This window comes from Crinia signifera, chromosome 4, assembly GCF_055691185.1.
Source record: "Crinia signifera chromosome 4, ASM5569118v1, whole genome shotgun sequence".
Taxonomy (NCBI): domain Eukaryota; kingdom Metazoa; phylum Chordata; class Amphibia; order Anura; family Myobatrachidae; genus Crinia; species Crinia signifera.
The window spans coordinates 104,749,295-104,762,523 of NC_139220.1; the positions used below are offsets into that span (position 1 = coordinate 104,749,295).

The following is a 13,229-nucleotide window of genomic DNA, read 5'->3' on the forward strand; positions in this document are numbered from 1 at the left end:
AAATCGGATGAAAAGTGGCCAAATGGCATGTGTTTGTCATCCAAACCCCAAACCCATCCAATGCGCGGTCCCGTGCGCATTGGATCGGATAAGGAGCTTGAACCTGCATAAAGTCGGATCTATTTTGCCAGAAGCTGCCGCAAAATGTCAAATTCACGGACATTTTCCGACAATGTATGGCGTTTTTGACACTCAACACTCGGAACATTGTATTCAGACTGTTGAGTTTTGTGTCGGATCCAATGTCGAAAATGCAAAAGATGTCAACTATTGGGGTATTCTGACAGTTGGAACCCTGGATTGGTAACACCCATAACCTGTAATTATAACAGGAACTCTTACGTTCATCTGGGATCACTACATCAACAAGTATGTTTGTAATAAAGGAGAACATTTTATACAAAGCTACTTTTCTCTCACCTTGTTTAGGTTGATGTTGATGTTAAAACTCTGACCATCTCCTTCTACTTGCCATACCCAGACCCTACAGGAGAGGTCACAAGTACTGAGGCTGAAGCGCTCCAATGTGAAAGTGCAGTGTAGGTTCTCATGTACTCCATTCCAGATGTGATAGAATGGAATCTCCTGCATCAAGGACAGTAACAAAAGAGATGATGAATACAACTCAGACAATTGCAGTTCGTTAAGGACAAACACTTATTATGTGACCTGGCAAATTCCAAAATGCTCGCAAGCCAGGAACCCATAGAGAGAATAAGAAGTGCCTGGGGCAAGATCCACAAATCAGTTGTGTGCCTGCCAAAGAAGCAATGACATGATTGTGTTCAGCCAACTATTAAACCGGCAGAAAGTTATAGTGTGGGCAAAAGGTTACATTTGATGGAAAAGTTGTTTCACTGTAAAATACGCTCTTAAAACTATGGTTGATTTGTGCTAAACGATTGTATGTTTATGTAAATGTCTCATGCTATCGCAATTATTAGTATTTGTGGTTATATTCTGTAGGCTTTGAGATGCAGTGTACTTGACTAGGTTGTCAAGATGTTCAGTTGTGTTGTGTTGATGTTTGTGCTATATGGGTCTAACTCAGACTTGACAGCTAATTAGTGAAATAGCAAATCGAGCGATTATAGAATGACTGCACATGCTCTAGTATTGGCATCCATCAGGCTCGAGAAGAAGTAGTGACAGAAATGTGCATGGATCATAAATATAATCCTCTCACAGTTTGACTGACAGGATGTCGGCATTAAGGGGTGTAAATCTGCCATTTTTTGGGTGTATCTGAAAAAATTCAGGTGAACCCAGGAATTTGTAAGGAGGATCTGTCATGACCACTTACACCCGGTCTCATTCTCATATTAGTAGATGCTTTAAGACCTACTCACATTTGCACAGACAGTAAAAGCCATTAGATGGTTTGGGAATTGTTTGTGGATTTGCAAGTGGATACTTATGACCACACAATAAATAAGTACACAACTTAACCAGCGCTGGTTTGTACACTTGTTGTCCCTTCGCATTTCTCTTGCAGTTTTGCAAGGAGCAGTTACTCTTTCTGTTTCTGAGATGGCTTTCTCCTCACTGTCCACTGCAAATTCTGAATTTGGCCCTTTGTGTGGAATGATATAAAGATAAGGGCCTGCGTCCTGATGATTACTGCCGGGGGTGGCAGACTGTAATTGCATGAAGATCCATGGCTTTTGGCGTGGCTGTGATGGCAATCTGTTTGCATCATGATCTAAAGTTTCAGCTATTGACGTAAATAGCAAAGTTTGGTGAAGGCTCCTATGTGCCATGGACAAAACAGCTGATAGTGCACCATCAATGTCTGGGAACTACTGACGTAATGAATATGCATCTGCGCAACAAAATAATATTGTGACCAAACTCGCTCTGGGGGCCAGTTGTATCTATTAAGCCTTGGAAAGAGATTATGCGGATGGAGATAAAGTACCAGCCAATCAATTGTTAACTGCCAAGCTAGGGGGCGTGACCTTGCAACCAGGATGCATGGCCTACAATCGCAGCACTTCCCACTAGGGGATTCAGTACTGAATCCCGGCGGTCGGGATCCCGGCGTTCGGAATCCCGACAGCCAAAATCCCGACAAGGGGGGGACGTGGATCGCCCCCCCTTGCGGGCTCGCTGCGCTTGCCACGCAGCGGGCACACTAATTTATTCTCCCTCCAGGGGTGTCGTGGACACCCACGGAGGGAGAATGTGTCGGGATTTCGGCGGTTGGGATTCCGGCGTCGGGATTCTGAATGCCGGGATCCCGACCGCCGGGATTTTAACTGCATCCCCCACTAGGCTATGCCCCCCTTTTTACTGTTGCGGGGGCATGGCCAGAGCCTTAGGAGCTTCTGTCTATGCCCCCTGTCCCTCTATTCAGTGGATATAGATGCTTTTCACATGAGCACAGCGTCTATTCACCGCTGTGACAGGCGGTATTCCCAACTGACACCCTGGGACACCACCGGCCATAGTTGGGAAGCCGGACAGTCCCACGGAAATCAGTACAGTTAGGAGATATGCAGTAAGTAACTGATTGGTTGGTACTTTATCTCCATCCACTTTTTCTCTCTATAAGGCTTAGTTCATAGACCCTTCATCTACTATATGAATGGCTGGCATTGACCAGATAATACCTGAGTTTTACGCATACCTGGTAGCTGGCCAGGAGCTTGCTCTTCCACATGGTGCTGTGCATGTCATGCACAGAAAGACGCAGATTGTGATAGCTATCCTTAAAATGCAAGAGCCGCGGCTCGTCCAACAGCTGCCCCCCCTGTTGTTTCTCCAGCTGTATAACCTCCTGTGGAAAACATTTACAGTTATAAAGGGGATAAAACAGAGTTCACATGATTCATGCTTAGAAAGAAAACAGAATGCATTATCACAGCTCTATTACACCCAACTCTTTGTTATTACAGCCCGGCAAGGACATGGTTCTGTCTATGAAACTGTCCCTACATCTGGGGCTGTGCGAGCCTGCCCTGTATGTGTAGATTGGCCCTACAGCTGTGTCTGGCTACCATCCTTGAGGAGACAATACACGCCTGGGCACAGCTGGCTTCCTTACACAGCCAATGAACTTTGTTTTACATCAATTCAAGATTGTTCAAGTGAGAGCTTTCTACAGAGGCCAAAAGCACACATCCTGAAAGACGGATGTAATGGAGCTGCAGTGATAAGTGGTTTGTTACTACATTCATAAACAAAGAAAGCCTGAATACCACAACTGGAATTGTAAAGATTAATCTTAATGTATTCTTCTGAGGGGATTAAATTATGATGCCTTTTCACTACTGTATAAGTGCAGTTTGCTTTGATTGTCTTTTAGCTTTCGTTACCTGACTAGGCATTGTATAAACCAGCATCTGCCTGGTGACTGCCAAGCACGGATCTGCCTCATTATTATCGTATCTATTCCAGGTGCTTCTTTAAAAGCCAAGGTTCTAACAGTGTTTCTCAAGCATCCAGAATCCCCATCAGAACTCCTACACAGCACATCTTCATCAGTGGGATCAGCAATGAATTATTGTATTACATTGGGGTTTATGTGCTCCATAATCAACAGTTTCACGTCAATAGAGACAGTGAACCGCATCCATGCCGTAATAGCTGTGGTTTATGTGTGGCCGTCTCCTCTCACTCACCTTCATGGCATCCTGTGTGTCATTGATACAGTACACGCGCAGGCTGTACTCTAGTGCTTTGCAGGAGGTGGGGGCAAAGAGCAGAAGCTTCAAGCGTTTTGTGGCTGACATGCTGAGAGACTCTCCCACCAGAGCAAAGCGCCCCAGCTGTTCTGTGAATAGGTAACAGCTGCGGGACTCCAGGTGACAGTAATAGAGGTGTGATGGGCTTCCCCCGTCAAGCTGCAAGACATCCTGTAAAGAGAGAGCCATAGGGACATTGGCAAAATGTATCCGTCAAAGTAAAACTTTATTAACATTGCACAAGTCTCTCATTTATGCACAATCCATTTCCGTCATAACAGGAAACTAGAAAAACGTCTATTTTTATATAAGAATCTATAAATGTCAGAATTTACTTAATTGTCTTGTTTGTCTAATATAGCACAGACCTCACGTTAATTCGCCGACTACAGCTGCAAAGGTTTTTCAGGCAAAGCTTTTTAAATAGCAATTTCTCTAATTAGCAAATGGCACAGACTGTACAGGCTGATCCGTACGCTATGTTGTTTGTGATGTATGTGTCTGGCACTCTGACCCCAGTGAGCTGGCGGCAATGATATGGATTATTGAGAGGAAACTGTAAGGCCTAATTAACCAATATTGCAGGTAACCCCGAAACGTAAGATTGCTCATTGCTGCGTATGGCAAAGATAATGTGCCGGGGAATGGGCTAGGAAACCATCCCAACAAGATGAAGGCTAAAAAGTATTTAACAGTCTATTTACTTTCAGGTTCGAATATGGCTCCACTAATGTGCATGTGAGGATTCCAGACACCGTCCTCAAGGTACCCCAACAGTCCAGGTTTTAGGTATAGCCACACTTGGCCACAGGTGACTTAATTAGTACCTTAGGGCCAGATTCTCTAAGCTTAAAAAGTGATAAAATGGAGAGTATAAACAGCCAGCCAATCAGCTCCTGCCTGACATTTTTCAAACACAGTTTGTGACATTGCAGGTAGGAGCTGATTGGCTGGCTGTTTATCACTCTTCATTTTATCACTTTTGAAGCATAGAGAATCTGGCCCTGTGTCAATTAACCACCTGTGCTGAACCAAATATATACTGTACTTGGACTATTGGGGTGCCTTAAGGTCCGTGTTTGTGTTCCTCCGATATAGTCCATAGGCTACAATAGGGTAATGCTAAAGGCACCAAGCTCTGAAAAGCTAAATATCTTTAGAGCTTGGTGAATAGAACTTTTTTTACAGTCCTCATAGACATATATGGGGCAGCTATTGTGAATGTGAAGATGGGGCACTCAGGGATTCGGTATGAAATCCCGACGGTCAAAATCTCGACAGGGTCAAAATCCCAAATGGGTCATAATACCGACGAGGACAAAATCCAGACAAGGACAAAATCCTGACATTTAAAATACCGACAAGGACAAAATCCCGACATTTAAAATCCCGACATGGTCAAACTACCGACATATAGAATGTACAGGTGAAACTGTCAACATGACTTTGGGTCGACAGGTCGCAAGGTCGACATGGGTTTTTTCACTGTTCATCGGGATTTTGACTGCATCCCGCACTCAGTAGATATCTACTTAAGTACATAGCCCTGGAACATAAACATGCATCAGTCCTCCCAAAAACAACATTTTTGAAAAAGTACACACATTATTTTGTTGTAATGATTAGCATTATCGCCTCACAACACTGAGGTCAGGAATTTGGTATGTGTGTTTGTGTGTGTATGCAGTGGCGTAACTAGCAAATTTGCTCCCCCCTGACAAAATAAATTCTTCCCCCCCCTCATTTTTTTTTTAAATGCCAGCAGAGTGGGCAACGCCACCTGGGGATCAGGGGAAGCTGGACAGTCAATGACACGTATGACACATCCCCCGGCAGGGGATAAAAGCCAGCGGAGGTGAGCGCTTCTCTGGCTGACGCTCTCTCTCTCTCCCCCTCCTGCTTACCGCATCCAGCCAGGTCCTTACCCCGTTTTCCACCTGCCACGCTGTTCCTGGCCATAGTGATCAGGCAGGTGGAAAAACTGACAATTCTCAGCGCTGTCCCCGTCGGCCGACTGGTATACAGCATAGTACATTTGGCGCCTGGGAGCCCGGCCGGAATACAAAGCAGCGCTGCGTGCAAGCTGGAAGGGCAGCGGGCATTGTGGAAAGGGGAGCGCTCTCTGGCTGTGTCTGTGTGAGGACGCTCAGTGACAAGTTCACTGAGCATCCTCACACAGACAGAGAGCGCTCCCCTTTCCACAATGCCCGCTGCCCTTCCAGCTTGCACGCAGCGCTGCTTTGTATTCCGGCCGGGCTCCCAGGGCGGCGGCGAATGTACAATGCTGTATACCAGTCGGCCGACGGGGAAGAACACTGCGAACCTGCGCCCCGGTGGCGCCTGCTCCCCCCCGCCACCGCTGGGGCTGCGGACCCCAAGTTACGCCACTGTGTGTATGTGTATCATAGGCATTGAGTGTTAGGGTGCACAGGCATCCCCTAATGCTGTGCCACCACCCCCTCACTTATTGCTGCTAGTAATACTAGCAATACATTTTACCAAAGACTTTTGCTTTTTAGACCTGTATTCCATTAAAATAAGCGCCCATCAATCAATGATGTGTGTTTTGCATTCTTAATTGTATTACACCATTGTCATATCACTACATACCTGTGTCATCCAGATATGATTTTCACTTTATTTGCATGTACTGTTACACAGAGTAATAAGAAGATTAAAACTGAAATAGGCAGGATATAATGGTGTGGCTGAGAGACATTTTATAATGTAGTAAGTGCACGCCTGATTGGCGGTGTTAGACAGACCCAATGGCGGTGTTAGACATGCCCAATAGGTGGTGCTAGGCACACCGCTTTGTCAGTGCACCCCCTAAAAAAATGTACTGCGCATGCCTATGATGTGTATATGCATGTACATATATATATATATATATATATATATATATACTGTAGATGGCAATAAGGCGTCACTCGGAGACTGGATACAACTTCAAAAATTTATTGTGTGGTGACCGACACCAGTGTTTCGAGACAACAGCTCGTCCGATTCCCGCGCCCACCAATGCTTAATTAAACTTACCTGGATCAGGTGTGCCCTCCGCGCGTGTTGCGTGTAGCCGGATCACTCCTATTGGTGGGCGCGGGAATCTTTGTAGGGTATTTAACTCTGTCATTTGATGTTTGTGAGTTGAACCCTGAGGACGAGCTGTTGTCTCGAAACACTGGTGTCGGTCACCACACAATAAATAAATTTTTGAAGTTGTATCCAGTCTCCGAGTGACGCCTTATTGCCATCTACAGTATATTTGGTCGCTGACCTGGGAAGGCACCGGAGCAAGTATTGTCTACATTAAGTTGTGGAGTGCCGGATTCTTCGTTTGTTTATATATATATATATATATGTATGCTTTGTGACAACGGCTGGTAAGTAAGACTCGCGAAATTCAAATATTTGCAAGTGATATTATATATCACTTGCTGCAGCACAGGCTGAGCAGTACCAGGCGGGAGCCCTTATTTCCCCTATTGCAGGTATGAGCAGGGCACCTGAGATAGAGCCAATTGACTCTTCATGGGAGGCAGATGACACCATTGCTTCTAGAGGTTATTCCCCTGAACCCTGGTGTGAATGTCATAGGGAACATAGATTGCATGCTCCACTGGGACAGAAACTGATGTGAATGGCCAAATATTCCTTGTAAAGTGCAGCAGAATATGTGTGCCTCTAAATAACTGGCAACAATATATAAATAATATATCGTTTGATAAATAGGTTGCTGTATTAGAAAAGTCATCATCATCAGTTACTTAAAAGGCACCATAGATTCTTCAGCAATAGAGAGTCCCCAATGCAGATACATGAACACAATGTAACAAATACAGGAATACACAGAAGTATAATAAGAAATACAATCATGCCTAGCAGATGTGTGGAAGAAAACCTCAGTATGAGTAATGTTTGAACAATTACAAAGATGACAGAGACGTGCACAGGTTTTGCTAATAGAAATCTCATGGGAAGGAAAGAGTCATTCATTTAAATACACAAAGGAAAAGCACAGAAACTAGAAGTGATGGAGACAGCAGAAGTGCTGCTACCATCCACAAATATCTTGACAGTAATGATATTAGTCTAATATAACCTATAGGCACCAAGTGACAGCTAGCAACCACGGAAATATATGTTATTGTAAGTAGCCGGGAGCTCATGTCAACCACCATCAAACTTTATGTTGAACCTGCTGTCTAGACATCATTATCCAACGCCAGAACATGACATTATCAATGTAGAGAGTACACAGTACATATTCTGCATCCATCACAACATTCATATGATTCTTATTCAGTTTGGTCAACCTACAGCTATAGGGTGGTTTCACACGCTCCGGCTGATGCAAGGCGGTGAAACTTCACACGGCCAAGAAGCGGTGCTGTACACGGTCGGGATGGCCACAGCCCGGCAGCCGTCCTCTGCAGTGGTGACATCCGGCTGCAAACAGGCGGCTGGGCCATGACACAATCCTGTCCATTATTAACTTCTGTGTGCGGCACAGCTTTTGTCTGTGCAATGTTTCGCTGCCCAGCGTCAGCTGGAGCATGTGAATCCGCCCTTACAATATACAATATTAACAACAACCATGTCCTGTTACTAGGGATGTCTTTTATCACCCTACACCCTAAAAACACCCAGTGTTATTACTATAATGTCAACATGTACAGGCCAGATATATTATACTAAAATGGGTGTAACACAGGTGTGGGGAGTGCAGTTGCTATGGGGCCCAAAGCTGAGAGGGGCCCGCCTTCACTGTCAAAGTAACATGTGCTATATACATTTTTCACTATTGGGTGGTACATAGTGGACTTTACAATCCTTTGCTATATGGCCTACAAACATCTAGTTATGCCACTGCATACTGGCAAAATTCAGACTCAGCATTCACCGATGCATCCAATATAACACCAGCAGCAGCGGTGGCTGCAGCGCAGGCTGAGTGGTACCCGGCAGGAGTAGTCCTGTCCCCTACTGCAGGTGTTACCAGGGACAGAGACCATTATCTCTGCAACAGGTGTGCCACAGAGCTCCATTGGAAGAGCAGTGGTCCCTTGGATCCTGCTGTAAACCTTACAGATGTTGCTGACACCTGTACATGCAGGTGACCCTACAGGGCTTGTTGCCCAGAGGCAGCTGACTCCATTGCCTCTGGCAGTTACACCCCTAGTGGGAAGCAGTGATTAGAGTGGAGAAGTGATAAAGTGCCTGGTACTTTATCACTGGCCAATCAAATCCTAACTGTCCCTTTTTAAACCCAGCCTGTGACAGTCAGGAGCTTATTGGCCGGTTATAAAGTACCAGGTACTTTATCACTTCTCTTCCCTTATCACTGTTTCATACATCTACCTCCCAATGTTATACAGACATGCCATGTAGCTTATATACGAGACTACTTAGCTAAGATAATCATTCAGTGAAAACTATTCCAAGGACCAGCAGCAATGGCCCCAGTCAGGGCTGCCATCACAAATATTGGGGCCCGGTACTAACCAAATGAACAGGGCCCCATAGGACAAAACGGGGTGCGTAACAAGGCGGAGCTCTAGATAATGTAGGCGGATCTACAGAAAAAGTGGCACACACTCTATATATATATATATATATGTGTGTAAATATATGTGTGTGTACACTATATATATATATATATATATATATATATATATATACCAATCTGAAAAAAATAGTGGAAAGAGAGGAGAGAGGGAGATAAAGGATAAAGGAGAGAGGTTAAAAATAGGGGGAGGGGGAAAAGAGTGGGGGAGAAAGACAGGGTGGGGAGGAGATAAGGAGAGACAGAAGTGAGCCAACATTTTTTTCAGGGTGTACCTTCTTGTTGACTTGCGGACTCAGAGCAGGTTCCTCCTCCAGCAGTCCGCTCATCACAGGAGATGGAGCATGGAGGCCCAGTGCGCAGTAGCGCACGCAGGGGGGGTTTATGAGTACCCAGAAACCCCCCCATGAGTCTAAGGGCCACAGTCTGAAAGCTGAGGGTCCCCTCTTTCCTTGGGTACAAGAATTTTAAAAATCGGCCCTTGGGAACCGGAGATATCTGACTTCAAAGAAGTGCTCCCCATCCAAGCCTGTTAATTGCTCTTCCCAGTCAGATATTTCAGGTTGTCTCTGACTTAGAGTTTTTCTGAGGGTATATTCCAAAATCTGGGACTCTCCCCCTTTGATGGACACTAGTAGCTTGTCTCTACTGTTCCCAGAACCAGAGATATCAGCTTCTAGCAGCTGGTTACTGCTCCAGCTCCACACACCTGGTATGTAGTTTTATATACTCGTTGGCAGATTGCTCTGCCTCCTGAACTCTGATCCCCTAGTCCCCAATACCACTTGGTAGGTGGGATTATCTAGTTTTTAATTCCATTAAAATCTAAGAAATCTATTTCTGGGAACTGGATATATCTGCAGTCAAGCAAGCTGTCCTGCCACCAGAAAATTATGTATAATAAGCCCACTCCACTATACTGTACACCTCTCCTCTGCGTATTAAACATCCTCTACCACCCTGGAAGTTATGTATCAGGGCCCCTTCATTCAGGCCAATGCCCCCTTCTCCCACCCTATCTCCCACCATCTGTGCAGTAAAGGGGTAATTAGTGGAAATTACTGATCCAGGCCCTACATGCTGAGTGGTTGATATAATACCCCCTACCACCCAGGGGACATCAAAGCTTCCCCCACCCCTACCGCTGGAGGATCCGTAGGTGCCCCAATACATTGCTATGCCCAGGGGTCTACACAGCTGTTGACACCCCTGTATGTATTAATATATATGTATGTATGTATGTGTGTATATATTTATTATTATTATTATTATTATACATTTGGTCTATCTATAATACTTTAACTGACCCGGCATGTACTGGGTCACCTAAGTGTCCATCTGCGTGCTTTGCTCCGCCCCTCTGGAAACCCCCTTCTGAAAATCCTGCGTTTGCCACTGGTGCAGGGAGAGAAAGATGTGCGGACGGCCACCTTAGCACAGTACAGGAAGCCCAGGGGAGGAAGAGAGATGGGCGGGCGCAATGGCGGTCACGCACACGCCAATCATCATCATCGTGACATGGAGGGGTGGGAACAGCTAGGCAGAGGAGCAGTAGCTGCAGCAAAGTGACGTGAGTTACACACTGCTCGGTCTACACTGACAGCAGCATGCTGCGGTGGGGGGCGGCACCGGGACCGATCTTTGTTCATTGGGGTGTGAGTCTATGGCAGCTCGGTACTAACCAAAATGCTGCCAGACGGGCCCCATCTCTATGTGGGCCCGGGACTCAAGTACCCCTGTTGGCGGCCATGGCCCCAGTTTCAGAATAGCTAATATGCATTTTGTAATTTCTGTGAACTTTCTTTTTTCTTTAGCAGTGCTCAGACTTTATTATATACTGACAATGCACTTAATGCCCCTTATTTCTATTCACAGCCCTACAGCCAGGGAGATGGTTCCTGCGTTTATTGGTATAATTTCTTTGGAAATGATTAATAAAGTAGACTTCACAGTCATTGAACTATACATCACTGACCTAAACTCCAGCAGTCAGATGCAGATATGACAGGATCATTGTGTGCAGCCCATTTTCCCAAGCAGATTATTATGATTATCCATTTAGAAGATATTTTACGTGAAAAACAATGAGACGGTCACATTATTATAAAGTAAAGTGAATAAGTACATTGTCACTAGCTGTGACTGGGTGCCACTTGTATTGTATTCTGGGAGATTAAGGCCAGCTAAAATACTCGGCGGAAAGAAAGAAAAACACTGTGTACAGCTGGGATAATGAGAACTAGGATCCAAGGATCATCTTATCAAATTAAACTGCAATTTAAACCCCTTCTGTGTTGTCACTTAAATGTTTTACTTTCATTGCTCCATGGTAGCTCTGGCTGCAGCTTGTCATAATGTACAAATTAGTGTTGTCCTTTTTATCTGTGACACAATATATTATTAAATGCTCTGTGACGGAGAAGATATTGCTTTGCTCTTTGGTAAAAGCTGTCAGATACTGTAAATAGCGATTTTGGTGCCAGTTTGTCCATAAACATATTACAGAAAGGAGGATGTCAGAGGAAGAAAGACAGATTATTACTAGCTGAACTTCTGGGATAGTACAAGTGATACAAACCTTAGTTAAGTGTAGAGTAATATGTGTACTGTATGCACAGTAGCATTCTGTAGATTGGCCATCTAATGGGTGCTTACAATGTTTAAATGCACCCCCACGCCACCCCCCAAGTATAAACGTGAACCCGAAGCGTGGCAAGCACAGCGAGCCCGCGAGGGGCAGCGGTACGCGTCCTACGATCTTTTCATACCCCCACTATCCACGTCGGCGCGGAGTTGATTTTTTGGTACTTGTTTCCTAGCACGGCCACAAATCGCGGCCATCGGGGGTCATTTTAGTGGCCTGCGACGCGACCGACGCGATGCCCCCGATTTTTCCATTGAAATGCATTGAAAACAGTGAAAATCGGGTCGGTCGCGTCGTGTGCGGCTAAAAATGCTTAAATGGTCCACACGCGATGGCCGCGATTTCCCCATAGGGAACAATGTTAAATGGGTAACTTTACCCCCGATGACCGCGATTTCCCATGGGAAACAATGTTAAATGGGTCAATTTACCCAAATCATCATAGGGAACAATGGTAAATGGGCCAGAAAGCCCAAAAAACACCCCTGAACATTGACATGTCCCCCCAAAAGTAGTTCACGCCACCCCGCGATGAACGTGAACCCGAAGCGTGGCGAGCGTAGCGAGGGGCAGCGGTACGCGTCCTCCGACCTTTTTATACCCCACTATCCACTAGGGCGTGGAGTTGAGAATAGAATAGTGTGGCGAGCGCAGCGAGCGGACGCGGATACCTTCACAGGTAAACGCGTCCCTTCGCGGGCTTCACAGGTATCCGCTGCGCTCGCCACGCTTCGGGCTCGGTGGCTCGCTGCGCTCGCCACACTATTCTATTCTCAACTCCACGCCCTAGTGGATAGTAGGGGTATGAAAAGGTCGGAGGACGCGTACCGCCGCCCCTCACGGGCTCGCTGCGTTTGCCACGCTTCGGGTTCACGTTGATCACGTGGTGGCGTAAACTACTTTTGGGGGGACATTTCAATGTTATGGGGTGTTTTTGGCCCATTTACCATTGTTCCTATGATAATTTGGGTAAATTGAGCCATTTCACATTGTTTCCTATGGGAAATCGTGGTCATCGCGGGTAAATTGAGGCATTTAACATTGTTCTCTATGGGGAAATCACGGGCATCGCGTCTGGCCCATCGCAGCCCATTTTTTAGTGCATGCGATGCCCGCGATGGCCCCGATTTTACCCCCGATGCCCGCGATCATGATCGTTGTGGCCGTGCTAGGAAACAAGTACCGATTTTTTAAAGTGTGGTGAGCCACCGAGCCCGAAGCGTATCCGCGTCACAGGTATCCGCGTCCCCTCGCGGGCTTCACAGGTATCCGCATCCGCTCGCCACGCTTCGGGCTCGGTGGCTCGCTGTGCTCGCCACACTTTATAAAATCA

General features: G+C 45.9%; 1 protein-coding gene across 4 annotated transcripts in view; it reads right to left on the minus strand.

The window, feature by feature from the left end:
• Positions 1–13,229, minus strand: part of UNC5A (unc-5 netrin receptor A) — a 307,237-nt gene that overhangs the window by 8,913 nt on the left and 285,095 nt on the right. For all 4 annotated transcript variants that reach the window (XM_083182136.1, XM_083182133.1, XM_083182135.1 and 1 more), the window contains 3 exons: positions 3,624–3,857; positions 2,630–2,779; positions 421–585 (listed from right to left, as the gene is read on the minus strand). In XM_083182136.1, the coding sequence (XP_083038262.1) occupies positions 421–585; positions 2,630–2,779; positions 3,624–3,857 (549 nt within the window). The remainder of the gene's footprint in view (positions 1–420; positions 586–2,629; positions 2,780–3,623; positions 3,858–13,229) is intronic.